Source organism: Camelus dromedarius, chromosome X (genome assembly GCF_036321535.1).
Source record: "Camelus dromedarius isolate mCamDro1 chromosome X, mCamDro1.pat, whole genome shotgun sequence".
NCBI classification, from domain to species: Eukaryota; Metazoa; Chordata; class Mammalia; order Artiodactyla; family Camelidae; genus Camelus; species Camelus dromedarius.
In genome coordinates, this window is record NC_087472.1 from 98,536,668 (window position 1) to 98,551,334 (window position 14,667).

Here is a 14,667-nt window from a genome sequence, read left to right on the forward strand (position 1 = left end):
AACCTGTTCTCCCACTCACTTCCTGCAATACTGCCTCTCAAGCAAGTATTCTGTAGTCATAGTAACCATGTGAAAGAAAAGAAAAACTGCTTCTGATAGGAAGACATCCACTTATGAAAGCTTCCCATGACATGTGATGTAAGCACCCTGCCAAGTAGAAACATTCTATAAAACAGACAGATATTAAGGATAACACTTTTATATTAATGGAGATAATTCAAACCAGTAACTTCAATCTCTAATTTTCATGCTTTTGTCAATTTTATTTTAATTAGCAAGTTATATTGATCTGTGGGTTAAAAAAAAAGATTTGCAACTTTTTTGGGGCAACCATTAATCATATCTTCATGAGAGGAGGGCTCATGTCAACATTTTAATTTTGCAAATGAGATAGAAACTAAGGTACAGAAAGGTAATAAAGCTCAGCCAAGTTAGACAAGGATGGGACTGCAGTCACATTTTATTCCAAACCTATTAACAATGTTAATTGAACTCCGTGCAATTAAAAAACCCTATGTCAATACAGATGAGAAAATCAGTGATCCAAATAAGGCAAGCCTGCCTCGCCACTAATTCTTTACACGGGAGAAAGCTCTTGGAGCTGATTCATTGTGTTATGCAATTTTTCACCCGATACACCGCTGATTATTATGCAATGACTTAAAATTACTGGGTTCATTTTCTCAAGATGTGGTTTTTAACCATTTCATTAGTTTCTACGACCATCTGCTTAGCTTACCACACTATACTCAACTCCTAGCACTGGACCTGAAATATAATTTTCTACCAAAAGCATGAATCAAACAGCTACCAACCACCTCTGTGTGCAGACACTGAGGCTATGAGTTATGGCCTCAGTGGCAATCTGTCAGCACATTCTGTCCACTCTCCCTTCAAAATATATCCAGAGTCCAAGCTCTTCTCACCTCTTCCACTTTAGCACCCAGGGCTAAGCCCCTATCATCTCTCACCTGAATTAGCCAGATCCTATCTCACCTTCCTGCTTCCACACCTACCCCCAGCCCCTCCAGTCTATTCTCAACACACTAGGTGGGGTGATACACTCTGAGTGTTTGTATTTCAGCAAGAATGGAATGCACAGTATCAGTAGAACATAGCATGGTAGTAATCAGGAGACTTGACTTCTAGTTCTCCATATTCCAGCTCTATGACTGTGGTCAAGTCACTGAAACTAATCTTGACCTCAGTTTCCTTATCTGCAAGATCAGAGATTTGGGCCGGATGCTCTTAGAAGATCTCATAGAGCACTAACTGTACATGATCCTGACTTTAAAATGAAGGGAAAAATGGCTAGTCACCAATATACATCTAATTATTGATGTTTTAGGAATTACATATTCCTGTAATCAGTGTCAGTCTTAACATTTAATGCTAGATTATTCACTGAAAGGCACTTAGTTTATGTTTAAGCTCCACCATGTATGGAAATAACTCATCACCAGCCATATTAGGTACAGCTATTTTGGGTGCTTGATTAATGTGTACAACATGAGACAGAGGCAGGAAGTTTTAACAAATGAAAAGCAGAACTAGGGCAGTGCCTGCTCCTGACACTTCTGTTTCACAAACTGACGACATCTGGGTGTCAGAGAAATCAGGGTGGGCTTGCCCAAATTTTATGACAAAGAAACATTTATGACCAGACAAAATTAAGAGAACCAGATATGCTTCCTGAAGGCTACTCAATGATAAGGAAATAAATACTCTGTAAAAGAAAAGAGAGAGATAAATAACCTAAAAGAATCACCTCTACTGAAGAAACCTAAGAATTTCAAATAAAGTCAGTATATATGGCATGATAATTTCATCAGCAATTTTATGACTGAATCATAATTACTGAAAAAATTTCTGGTTATTGACTCAATGGCTTCATTTTAAAGAATCTGAAATTAAACACCTTTTTGGGGTTACCTTTATTTTTTTAAGATAAAGTTTGTTGCTCTGATATATTGTACATATTTTCTCATCATGGAATTCTTGCCATGTCAGTGTAATTCATTCCAAGAATGCTAGCTTTTACCTAAATACCTTTATGGCTAAGAGTATGTTTATATGAAGCTCTTATTCTGAGAATTTTGCTCTTATAGGGAAGACAAGCTCTCCAAGACAACTACTTCACATGTTTCTACATCTGTTAGTTTTGCTGCAGTTCTCCTGATTCAGAGATTTTTTTCCTTAACAGAAAATCTTTCAAAGAGAATGCTGGATAAAAATAAAAGTCAATTTTATAAAGTTTTAAAAGTCACTATATGCAATTCATATGATAGTAAAATAACCAAGAGACATAAATCATATATACTTTTCCTTCTCTTCCATACTGAACTATCTAGTAGGACATGATTTTAAGACTGCAAAAGCAAAATTGCTTCTATCTAACAGAAGGGAAAAAAGAACTTGATGGCAAGATTTTAAAAAAATTTGTGTTTGCAGCAGGAATCAAATTATCATTATGCTGTCAATTTAGATGGCATTTTCTATAGTCCTCTCTGCAGTGCTATGCTCGTCGTGAAAATGAGAAAACTGAGTAAGAGAAAGAAAGCAATTTACAGCAAGCTCAGCTACGAAAAATTAGATTTCTGCAGGGCCTGATGCTTGCTGCCACCTCTCCAGAACTGGTTGCCTCAAATGCACCTAGATTAGGCTTCGCTTGTTCTTGGCCCCCTGGTGAGGACATTTTGGTAGTATGGTTGAAGGAAGGATGCTAAGAATATTTCTGCACTACCATGGTACTGGACATTCTATCAGATACTTTATACATTGTCATCATGGGGAGCCAAAGCTCTTACCCAATTATAAAACTATATATGGGGGGCACAAAGGAGTAGAAAATACAATATCCTCAAAAATATTTTATGAGCCAACAAAGAAGTGGACTTCATATGGCTGTTTCTTGTACCAGCCTTCTGATAAAAATTGAAGTCATGATGTTAAAATGCAACTAAGAGAAGGAGATTCAACAATTGGCTGAGATAACATGGTCTAGGTACATAACTTTCTAGTACTCTTCCTCGAACAGAGTATGAAATTTTTTAATGAATTGCCTAATATGTTTTATTAAGTAGAAAACTCTTTAGGTAAATTAGACATTTTATCCTAATTATAATTTACATTAGTTAATATTTTGATTGAAGACAGATAAAAAACAATTTAAAGTCATATTTTCTAATACACGCTTTGGGAAATTAAATAAGTGGGCTATAGGGATGATACCTTCATAGAGGTGGGCTGCACCTTGAGTCCACATCAAATTTATGATCATTTAGGCTTTTTCACTTTGCAACTTGTCCTCACAGAGACTGTCACTAGAATTTTCAAGCAGGCTTTACCTGATAGGTGCCTGCAATGCCCACAGAAAAGGAACTCTCAGCGTGGTAGTTACCGACCACATCAACTTGGCAAAGCTGAAACTCTCTCAGAATTCCCTTCCCTGTATGGTGCTAGTTAGGACATACATCTGTGCGACTTTTAGAGAAGACAAATGAAGCAGCAGCCGTTCTGCTGCGAAGGTCAGCAGGCGGGGTCAGTCATTGCCGCAGCTCACACATACTGCTACCTTTCTGCTGGCTCACCTTGCTGGTATGAGTCAGCAGCCAGGCCTGCAATTCCTTCAGCTCCTCTAAGTCATGAACCAGGAGACCACAAATCTCTAAGGCAGAGGGTACCAGCTTTGCTATTGAAGTTGGAGGCAGGGTTTGAGTTTGTGCTCAAGGGATCTAGTCCATCTTGCTCTCCCCCTGGCTTCACATCCAGAATTTCTTCATAACTGCTGGCTCTGCTGAGGTGTCCTCACCAGCTCAGCTAAGATCTAGCCCTTTAATCCGTGCCACTTAGTGCTTCTGCTTCCCTGACTGAACCCTAATCGACACATTGATTAATGCTCAAAGAGGACAGATGTTTTAGTCCTAGAAGGCTTTCTGATTTGCTCATCAGGAAGTAAATTCCCTTCCAAGTAAATGAATTCACTTCTTTTCTATATGGTGTTAAGAATAGTTACTCTGAGCCCAGCACAGTGGAACAAACTGTATGTGGAACAAAGTGTATGATTTACTTCTGAAATAGCCGAGTGAAGTATTATTATCTTCTTTTTACTGATGAGAAACAGGTTCAGAAATGTGTCTAAGTTCATACAGCTGACTTAAAGCTCATGTTCTATTAACTACAACATTATTCTTGGCCATTTGAATATTAGAAAAGACAATTCTTTTCTTTAATGTTGAACCCTTTTACCTGGAGGTGATTAGGTTCAAGCGCTCTAATGAAGCCACTCTAAATTTGTGGTAATAAAAGAAATCAAGGAGAAGGTTACTTATTCTCCTGTTTCCTACTTCAGGGAAGTTTGCACCTAGTTAATCTAAAATCATTTGCAAATAAAGAATAGGGATGGAAACACTGATCTGTTTCTCAACATTCCAGATTGCTTTGGGTTCAAGTCTACGAGGAAAGTGTTTTCACTTAGCCTGTTACATGTAGAGATGTTAAGAAACAGATTTAGCAATATCATTTAGAACTGAGACTTCAGATTGAGCTCATGCACTTTGGTCCACTGCCAGTTGCTGTGATCCAAAAGCCAAAGAAGAATCCATGAAGGCTTCAAACAATTTAACATTGTTCTGGGCAGTTATCTTCAAGAAACCAGGATGTAACAGAAGTCAGTAACTGCGCCTTAAACTTCATTCTCACATAAGATCTGGGCCAAGAGACCAGATATGTAGATAATAAAGAAGAGTCTTTGGATGAGATTTGTGCACATACAGCAAATCATTAGGCCTATAGTTTTGTGGAATTGGAGGATGCTGAAACCATCAAGGAAGTAATGTATTTTAGGAGTTGAGTGAAGAAAATAATTTGATGTACGTTATCGTCCTTCAAGCAGAAGAGGCTTTAAACAGTTTTAGGGGTAAAATAATTGTACCTGGAGTTTCATTAAACTTGAGATGCTTGATTAAATGAATTTAGGTGGTGAGGTAACATGGGTAGGGTGATTATGGGAGCAAAAAAGGTCTATTGCCAACAAAACTTAAGGAAGTTTTCTGAGGCTGGGAGACACAAGCCTACAATGTGAAAGAGAATGAGGCTTCTTTAGCTTCTCCAATCAAGGCAGGTATGTCCCCAAATAGTTCATAATTACTGACCATAGCAACTAAGCCAAGGGCTTCTCATCAGAATTTATGTTTTATTTTATTTTTTTAAAGGCAACAAGGAATTTGTAATAAGATTTAAATTTAATGAATTTCAACTTAATAAATTCCTAATTCAATCTTTCTCTGTCCTGTTTTGCATGATGCCTCACTAATTAAGCCAGATTCTGTGTTTTGCTTCCTGGCAGCCATTATCTTACTAGGAACTAGCAGAATGTGGCCCACATTGGTTCAAAAGGACTGACTTCAGTTTCTCAATAATTTGTTTCTTACAGTGTGAGCAGAAATCTCTCTCAAGAGTGAGGGCATATCAGTGAATCTTTTAATTTTCTTTGCAAAATATTTAATTTATTAAATTTTAAAAACTTTATAAAACAAAACATTTTCCAAACATTTTAAAATAGTATTTTCACAATCAATAAAATTTATGAATTTAATCAGTCTCCTAGGAATTCCATTAAGTCACAAGCCCTATACTTCAACTATTTCACAGACTGCCAACACTTTAAAAGCCCCACATAACAATGAAAGCCAAACGGATTACTGCTGCACTTAACCAATATAAAAGTGTTATATGTTTGGCTCTTTTTTCAGTATTTCTACTTACTTTTGGAAGTCTTTTAATGATTACTAGTTTAAATAGTTATAGGACTACTTAGATCATCGACTTCACCTTGGGAGTTTGGGTAGCTAGTACATTTTGGGGAATTGGACCATTTCATCTAAACTGTTAAACTTAAGTGCACAGAGCTGTTCACAGCACTTCCTTATTATTCTTCTAAAGTCAATGAGGTTTGCAGCGATAACCTCTCTTTCATTCCTGATATTGGTAATTTGAGTTTTCTCTCCTTTTTTCTTTGTCAGTCTTGCTAGAAGTTTATAAATTTCTTTTTTGATTTTTTAAAAAATCTATACCTTTTGATTTGACCGATTTTCTGGTTTTCTGTTTTCAAATTTCGTTTCTATGTCTTCCTTCTACTTGCTTATTTTTTGTTGTTCTTCTAATTTGTTGATTTGACACCTTTTTCCTTTTCTGATATAAGCATTTAGTGTTATAAAATTTCCCCTAAGTATATGTTGTGTTTTCATCTTCATTCAGTTCAATTTTCCTTGAGATTTCCTTTTTTATCTATGGATTATTTAAAAGTGTCTAATTTCCAAGTGGTTGGAGACAACTTATTTGTTAATTGTTATTGATTTCCAGTTTGATTCCATTATGGTTAGAGAACATAGTTTGCATGATTTTCGTTCTTTTAAAATTAAGGTTTATCTTATGACTAAAGATATGGTCTATCCTGATGAATGTCCCATGCACACTTGAAAAGAATGTGTATTCTGATTTTGGGTGTCAGTTAGATACCACCGGTGGGTAGTCATTCAGCACTTCTACACCCTTGCTGAGTTTTTGTTTAGTGGCTCTATCTACTGAGAGAGGGATGTTGAAGATCTCCACTATAAGGACAGATCTGTCAGCTTCTCTTTTCAGTTCCATTGGACTTTGTTTCTAGTATTTTGAATCTCTGCTGTTTGATGCATATACATTTAAGGCTGTTATGTTTTCTCAGTAAATGGACACTTTTTATACCTGTTGTGGTGGAGGAGGAACATTTTTTTTCATGGTTTTTGCAAAAGTAACTATCAGTATAAATGGGTTAGGAAACACAAGTGAATTTTCCTCATACTTTTCTTCATGGACTTGCATTCCATAAAACTGTTTCATATTTATAGATAAGTAAAGCCATGATTTCTTTTCTTTTCTTCTACTTTTAAAGAACCACATATCTATATTTAAGACAGTGGGTCTCAACAGGTTTTTATTGTGACCCACTAAGATAGGCCAACAGACAAATAGGTCCATTCGTCCGCAGTTTCCAATGGACAATTAACTAGGTTATATCAAGAGAATATGACTGTATAAGTACTAGTAGAGTATGGACGATTCATAGTATCATTTTTAGAAGATTGTGGGTAATATGAATTATGACATGCTAGAAGGCAGAGTAAGCAACCTGAAACAAACTAAAATTGATACTCATGATGTCTCATGATAATATATAATGAAAAAAACAGCAACTCAAAACTACAGGTAACAAAAAAATCCTGATGATGTACCAATATAGCATCCCTCCCAGAAACTGTGGGAACCAGAACCATCTACACTTGGGGCTTGTGCAATAAGAGCACAACTGCACTGTCGGTTGCATGGCTATCAGGCTTCTCGGAAAGACAGTAAATCAGAATACTCAGTAAACTCGAGTAATGCATTATTTAATGACTATTCGATTTATAACCTTCTAAAGTCATTTAGCAGGTTACTAGTAAGCAATATCCAGTCATAAGTGAAAATGAAAGCCTATGAAATTATGTTATTTTCTCATTAGAATCAAAGGAAAAACTGCCATTTCTGCCTCAGGGCTCAGCCACCAGGAGCCGTTTGCCAAGGACAGCCCATAGTTTGAGAATCACTGCTCTAGTGAAGTGCCCCAATGGGAAACACTTGTCACAGTCCAGGCTGTTCCCATGTAGGGCTTTGCCAGTGCTACTATGAATTTGGAATGAACACTCTAGACATAACAGGAATTCACAGGAATACAGAGAATACAGTATGAATACATGAATACAAGAATATTTAGAATGGATATCTAGCATGTCGGCATGCACCCCAGTGAGGAGAAACATCATGTCATACTGTACCGTGGCTGTCATCTAGGTGAGTAAAGTAAAAATGTGGAGCAAGTGGTTATTATAAACAACTATTAGCTCAGAGATGGCTATCTAGGCACTGAAACTAACTGCCCTCTTGTTTTAGTTACATTGATCCTAAAATAATGCCGCTAAGTCAGGCAGATATTAGACAAATTGACTTTTATAACTGCAGATAAATTTCATTATAAATGTTTATAGGCTGACAATATAGCATGTTTTTCACCTTTGTGATAATAATATCTCTGGCTTCTCTAACAGATAGTAAAATACTCATGACCAGGAATGGCTTTATTCATCTAAAAATGTGACTTTTGGAGCCAGACTGCTTGGACTCATATTTCAAGTCTGCTACTTTCTGGTTGTATGACTATGAGCAATGTAAACTCTGTGTTTCTTCAAAATAGACATAATAACTGTTGCAACCTCAGAAAGTCAACTTGAGGATTCAATAAGATAACGTATTTAAGTTCTTAGCATAGGAACTTAGTAAGCGATAGGTAAACATTAGCTATTATTATTATTAGTAGTGGTAATATTATTATTATTTATAATATATTCCACAAAACTTCGATTGGGTCTTGAAGATGGCTGGCACTACTAGAATTACCGTTGAGTTTCTGCTAAAGTATGTTATTTTTTGAGGGGCAATTTGAAACACTTTGGACAAATGATAACTACTTCCACATGTTTAATTTTTTTAAATAAACAAATAAATGAAAGCCTTTGAGATTTAAATATTTCACAAAGAAAAGTATTTTCCCTTCCTTTCTCGTTATTGTGTGTTGGCAGAAAAAGAGTTTAAATATGATCAAGTGGAATAAAATGGTAACGAGAGTAAACATTAAATTAAGATATCTTCCATTTGCTCGAAATAACAGCATAAAACTGAACAAGTTTGCTATTGGTGGTGGTCTTGCCCATTCTGGTACATTAGAGAGAAACTCTGCCAATGTTCAAATCCAAGCTCCACCACTTAACTACTTATTAATCCCTGTGCCTCAGCTTTCTTGACTGTAAAAATAGTGATAACACCAGCACCTTCCTCATAGGTTTTTTATGAGGATTAAATGAGTTAAAATTTGCAAATTACTTAGAATAGTCTCTGTTTCATAATCTTTATTTACTTGTTAAATTTCCAAAATAAGATGTCTTTTAGCAGCTCTCCACCTTTTCCCTCTAGAACCTCCACCAAAATCCCTTCACAATTGGATAAGAATGGCTAAAAGTACTTATCAGAAATAAGTTATATCCTAAATTAACCAAGACAAGCCACACAAATGTTGGAATGTTATGAAAGGAATTATCCAGATTTTTAAACATCTACTTAAAGTCTGTTTTAAATAAGCCACCTAAAATTACATTATTCAGTTTATGATAGTATACCTGCATGTTGTATCCATTATCACATTTTATCTTTCTGGTATCTCCACATGTAGATTTAAAATAAATTATTATTTTGTTTATGGATTTAATTCATCAGCTTTAATGTGAGAGCAAAGTGTCATGTGTATATCATAATAAGGCCAAAAATGAATCCTGAACCTAATGATTCTTTATCTAAAGGCTTTTATCACGACATTTGGATTTCACAACACACACACGCACACAGACACTGCTGTCTGCTTTTTCTTCATGTGCTCTCAGGTCAGACGAGGGCTCTGGCAGCTAACAACTCCCACATTTTCAGACAGAATCGGTGAGTAGGTATAACAAATTCATACTCTTGCAAAATACCATAACATGCTTGGCTGACAGGCATACTGGGATCTCCATAGTGAGAGGGCAGTGACAGGAAGAGAGCAAGAACTAGGTGGACTTGAAGCTCTGAGCTAGAGCAGAGGCGAGCCTGAGGGGGAGCTAATCCTGTTGCACTGGTGACATCTGCGGAGCAGAGAAGTATATCACTTTGACTAAAGGTGCAAACTGGGACCTGCTTTGATAGGGAGCCCAACATGGTGAGTGTAAACTACTAGGTGCTTCCAATACTCTTTTAAGTGGGTGGGTGGTCAGAGTTAGGCTCCACATGGTCTGTCATCAGTATCAGTAAATCAGCCAAATACCTTGGAGGAGGGGCCAATAAGGGCAGGGCTCCAATCTTTGGAGTGAAATGGAAAGTTAATTGATAAAAGAAAATAGAATTTAGTCATGTGGACTAGACAAACATGACAGAGGACATTCAGAGCCCTAGGCTCTCCCCAGGCACATGGGACATGGAGCCTATGGCAATAAGTTCCCTGTGATTCCCACTATGAATACACTCCAACTGAAGGCCTGCTTGTGCCAGGCAGGGCTGGTCTAGGATATGGAGGTGGCTCTGTTTTTACAGGCTGAGGACAACAACTGAGGGATACAGACGAAGGCAACGATGTTCCTGTCACATTCACTCTCTCTTTTTCATTTATTCATCACACTTTTACTAATCACTTATAAGGTACCAGACCTAGACTAGGTATTGAAACATAGTGCTGAACAAAATGGAGAAACTATCCTTTCCCTCCCATGGACATTCCCTCCTTGCCATGTACAGTGAAGAAATACACTAAGCAGATAATCACACAAATAAATAGATAATTACAAACCATAAGAAAGTTTTTGAATAAATATACAGGGTGCTAAGAGACTATAATAGGAGAAACTGATTTAGTTTAGGGGGTAGTGATCAGGGAAAGTCTCTCTGCAATTTCAGGTTAAGGAGTCAGCCACGGAAAAAGAAGGGATAGAAACACTGTCAGTAGAGGGAAGAACATGTCAAAAAGAAAAGAGGTGGCATAGACTGGTGGATGATCAGGGTAGTTAGCACATAGGGAACAATTTCCTTCCAAATAAATTTAAGAAAAATACATAAACTGGAATAACAGATACATGGGGTTAATTTTTAAAATTATGTATTTTATAATACCATAAACTTTAAAATCTTCTTTATTATTATATAAACATTTCTGCTATAATTGCTAGCAGAAATGAGTCACACTGAAGTCAAACTGTATTTGCCTGGCTTTGTGTATCTTCATTGTGCTGCTTTCCAGAACAGACTAACGGGGATTGTAATCTATATCTGAGTAGAAGAAATATTCTCCACACACACACATACACACCTTTAGTAAACTGTTTAAGGGTATTTACTGCTGATATGATCCTTCTATTAAATTCAACTAGATTTTGTTTAAATTGGAACTCAGACCACATGAAGCTAGTATTATAGCAGAAATAGCAGCTTATGAAACTGAGTATTCAATCTTTATAGTCCTCTTCTGCTTAAGTCCCATTTTATCAAAAATAGTTGTGTTATCCAAAGGAATAATTGGTAAGTATGAAAATTAATGGTAAGAAAGAAGACTAATGGTTTGCCATGAATGTGACTGCATTACATATTGACAGTGATCTGGTGTTTTAGGAAAATCAACATAAGGAAACATCCTTTTATTTTAAATAAGTATGTATATACAGATAAAAAATAAAACAAAAATTCCTGTGAAATATAAAAAGCAATCATTTAAGTATATGCTATTTTGTCTCCAAGGTCCAGGCAGTTTTAACTATAATACTCTGTAGTTTCAGCAATAGATCACGCTGAGTAACTACTTGTGCTTTATAACAGCTGCAGCTCTGTATGTTTTTATGAACTTAATAAAAAATAGTAACATAGAGCAACAGAGAAACCTGGGTAGAAATCAATCCAGTTACTGAAAATGTTATTAAAATCAACATATGAGCGCACATGTTTCTTCAAGTCAAACTTTTTGAAAATTCACTCATTTAGTCATTAAAGCACAATTTTTTTTGTGTATGCAATGCCTACTATGCATGGAGGACCAAACAGAGAGTGGAAAGACCCCTGGAGTAGGTGATCTGGGTTCTAGTCCTTACTCTGACACTTTTTTTTTTGCAACACAGCTTTGGGTAAACCACTTAACTTAACGAATTTGAGTTTCGTCATTTGCAAATATAGTTGTGAGGTTCAAAAGCTATAACAAATGTGGAAATTCCCTTGATAACTGTGAAAGTACTAAATAAGTGCAAGTAATGTCCTCAAAGGAACTAAAGAGTCTAATAAAAAACCCAACAATGAAAGTTCTTTCTTTTTGAACACTGGTTAGTTAACAGGCATCTAACATGCACTTTGGGGCTAAGAATTATTTAGCTTCTCTTAAACCACAGAATAGTTAGAAAATGTTCAGCCTTCCATTCTGAAATTAGTGGGCCAGTGTTACATGGGAGACTTCCCCCATGAATAACAATATTCCTTACCCTGTGCTGTCCCTCTGTCAAAAGTTAGTTGAGATAAATATCATCTATCTGGAAAATACCATGTTACAGACTCAGGACACAGAATAAAAGTAGGAGACAAAAGTAGGCCCTCAGATTTCTTTCTTGGAATAAACTTCTAGAAGTGAAGTTACTAGACCAGGCTCTTGATACATGTAACTAAATAATGCCCTTCAGAAAGATGGTAACAATTTATACTCCTCAACAACACACAATATTCCTGATTACCAGTTTCACTTTTTACTATCTTCCATAATTTAATAACTCTAAATACACAAGACTCATCCACTTCTCCTCTTTGCACAGTATACTCCTGTCCAGATGTGCATGGCAGAATGGTACAGGCTGAATGTTTAAATGAGTCTTCAATGGCTTACGGCTCCTCTTACGATAAATTCAAACTCTTTACTAGTTTACACACTCCAGGTAAAGTGTCCTCTTCTTCCCTCTCTAGCCTGATCTCTCACTATCATCTTCGCTCTCGAATGGGCCGGCTGTCTAATGTTTAGATCTCCATTCAGGCTATTACTTCTGAGTGAAACACTGGATTAGAGAGGGAGCTTAGCCTTAAGACAGCATTTCTGACTAGTGATAGCAAAAGTGGCCCCTATCATACAGCCATGAGTATGGATTTCAGAATCACTGCAAATATCTGTAGAAAAAAAGAATAATCTGACTTGTCAGTTATTTAAAGGAGCAGGTTTTTGATATGGATACTATTCTCTTGGAGAGGAAGAGGCTTGGGAGTATTTAACTGGGGACAGGAGAGGGTAGAGAAAGAGCCCCCAACAGTGCTAACTACACTCCTACTTCAACCCAAAATAAATGAAAATGTTTTTCTACACTTTAGTTTTATGAGAGAGCTACAGAATAAGTAAATAGGTGATTTAAAAGATTTACTCAGAAAAACAATTCAAGTATAAGTTATTATATCTTTCACACCTTGTATATCTAGATGGTCTACTTTTGATAGCAGTAACAGATTAAATTTTTTTGATACTTGAGCACTAAGTATAGTTGTTCAAGTTACTTAAAAACCTGTAGTCCATGTTTCTGAAGGGCTCCTAAGAAGAAGCTATAGTTCCACTGGCACAAAAAACTCTCTTTTAACCAAAATGTCATAAAATGGGTTTATTGTGTGAATTAAATGTCCTGGATAACAGGATTCTCAGCCTCCACAATGCCATTGTCCTAGTTTCTCATCATCCATCTGCCTGGGCTTAATGGCCCTGCCTTTGGCCTCATGCTTCTTGATCTATGTTCTGCACCAGAGAGATCCAACGGACCAATCACATCCCGTAAGTCCCCAGGTCAAAATTCTTCAATAGCTCTTTATCACTGCAGGCAAGAGCCTAAGTACTTTATCATAAAATTCCCGATCTAAGCCCTACCTACCCCTCTAGGCCCATCTACTACCCCTTCTCATATGCTTTCCCTCAATATTTTTAATTGATGTATAGTCAGTTTACAATGTTCTGTGTGTGTGTTTTTCAGCTGAAGTATAGTCGACCTTCAATTTTTTTATGAACAAGTAATTCTGAGCCACATGAAGTCCCTGGAACATGTCTTATCTGCACACATTTGTGGGACACCTCCATATGTCTTCTCACAAAAATACGGCTACTCATCTTTCACTCTTTGCCCAAATGCTCCCCATTCTGAAGCCTTTTCTCACTTCCCAAGAAGGCCAAGACTCTCCTTCTCCTACATTCCTTCTACACTTCTTGCACCCACCCATTCCAAATTGTACTGGGACTCTTGGTGTTTCTTTCTTTCCATATAACAGTATGCTACGTCTTCCCATTTTCACCTCGAGCACCATGATCCAAGTCTACTGCATAGTAGATACACATTTTTAAATGAAATCATGAATATATTAAAAATCCTCTTTAATGTTGAATTTTATAGCTATTCATTTACTGTGTATTATCACACTGATGATTAATCAGCTAATTATTACTTTCCATCAATTCTGTGCATACTAAGTTGTTTCATTAAAAATGTAACCTGCTATAACATATAAACTCATTGAATATACGAACTGAAGAACAAATCAATAGCCATCATTTTTTTAAGGGCATGAACTCTCAGTTTAGGATCTTTTGCAAAAATCTGGCAAGAGGATAAAAATAAGTAATTTGGAATTTATCCCAAAGAGTTATATGCCAGTCTGCCAATAAAACTGTTATTACAGAGTCTTTGAAATTTTACTTACATGGTATAGTGTAGTCTCCGGCACAGGCGTGCCCATGATGTCTTGTCTCAATGCGTCCATTTGCAAACTAGGTAGCAATGAATAGTGAGTCGGGCTACTACTCTTATCACCCTTCTTTTTAGACTTCTTCCCTGTGTCTTTTTTGCTGTTTCTCTGAAACATGTATTCTTCTTGAGCAATTTTTTCATTGCTCATATATCGAAGTAGAGAGTTTTCTATATAAAAAAAGATAAATACACCAATGTAAATATGCAAATATTCCCAACTTCCCATTCTTTCCTAATTGTGCTATTAGATTTCATTTCAGAAATGTAACTTGAT

General features: G+C 36.4%; 1 protein-coding gene across 5 annotated transcripts in view; it reads right to left on the bottom strand.

Annotated features, from left to right (window-relative positions):
* Nucleotides 1–14,667, bottom strand: part of CNKSR2 (connector enhancer of kinase suppressor of Ras 2) — a 242,303-nt gene that overhangs the window by 65,379 nt on the left and 162,257 nt on the right. For all 5 annotated transcript variants that reach the window (XM_031445722.2, XM_031445723.2, XM_031445725.2 and 2 more), the window contains one exon: nucleotides 14,347–14,561. In XM_031445722.2, coding sequence (XP_031301582.1) covers nucleotides 14,347–14,561 — 215 coding nt within the window. The remainder of the gene's footprint in view (nucleotides 1–14,346; nucleotides 14,562–14,667) is intronic.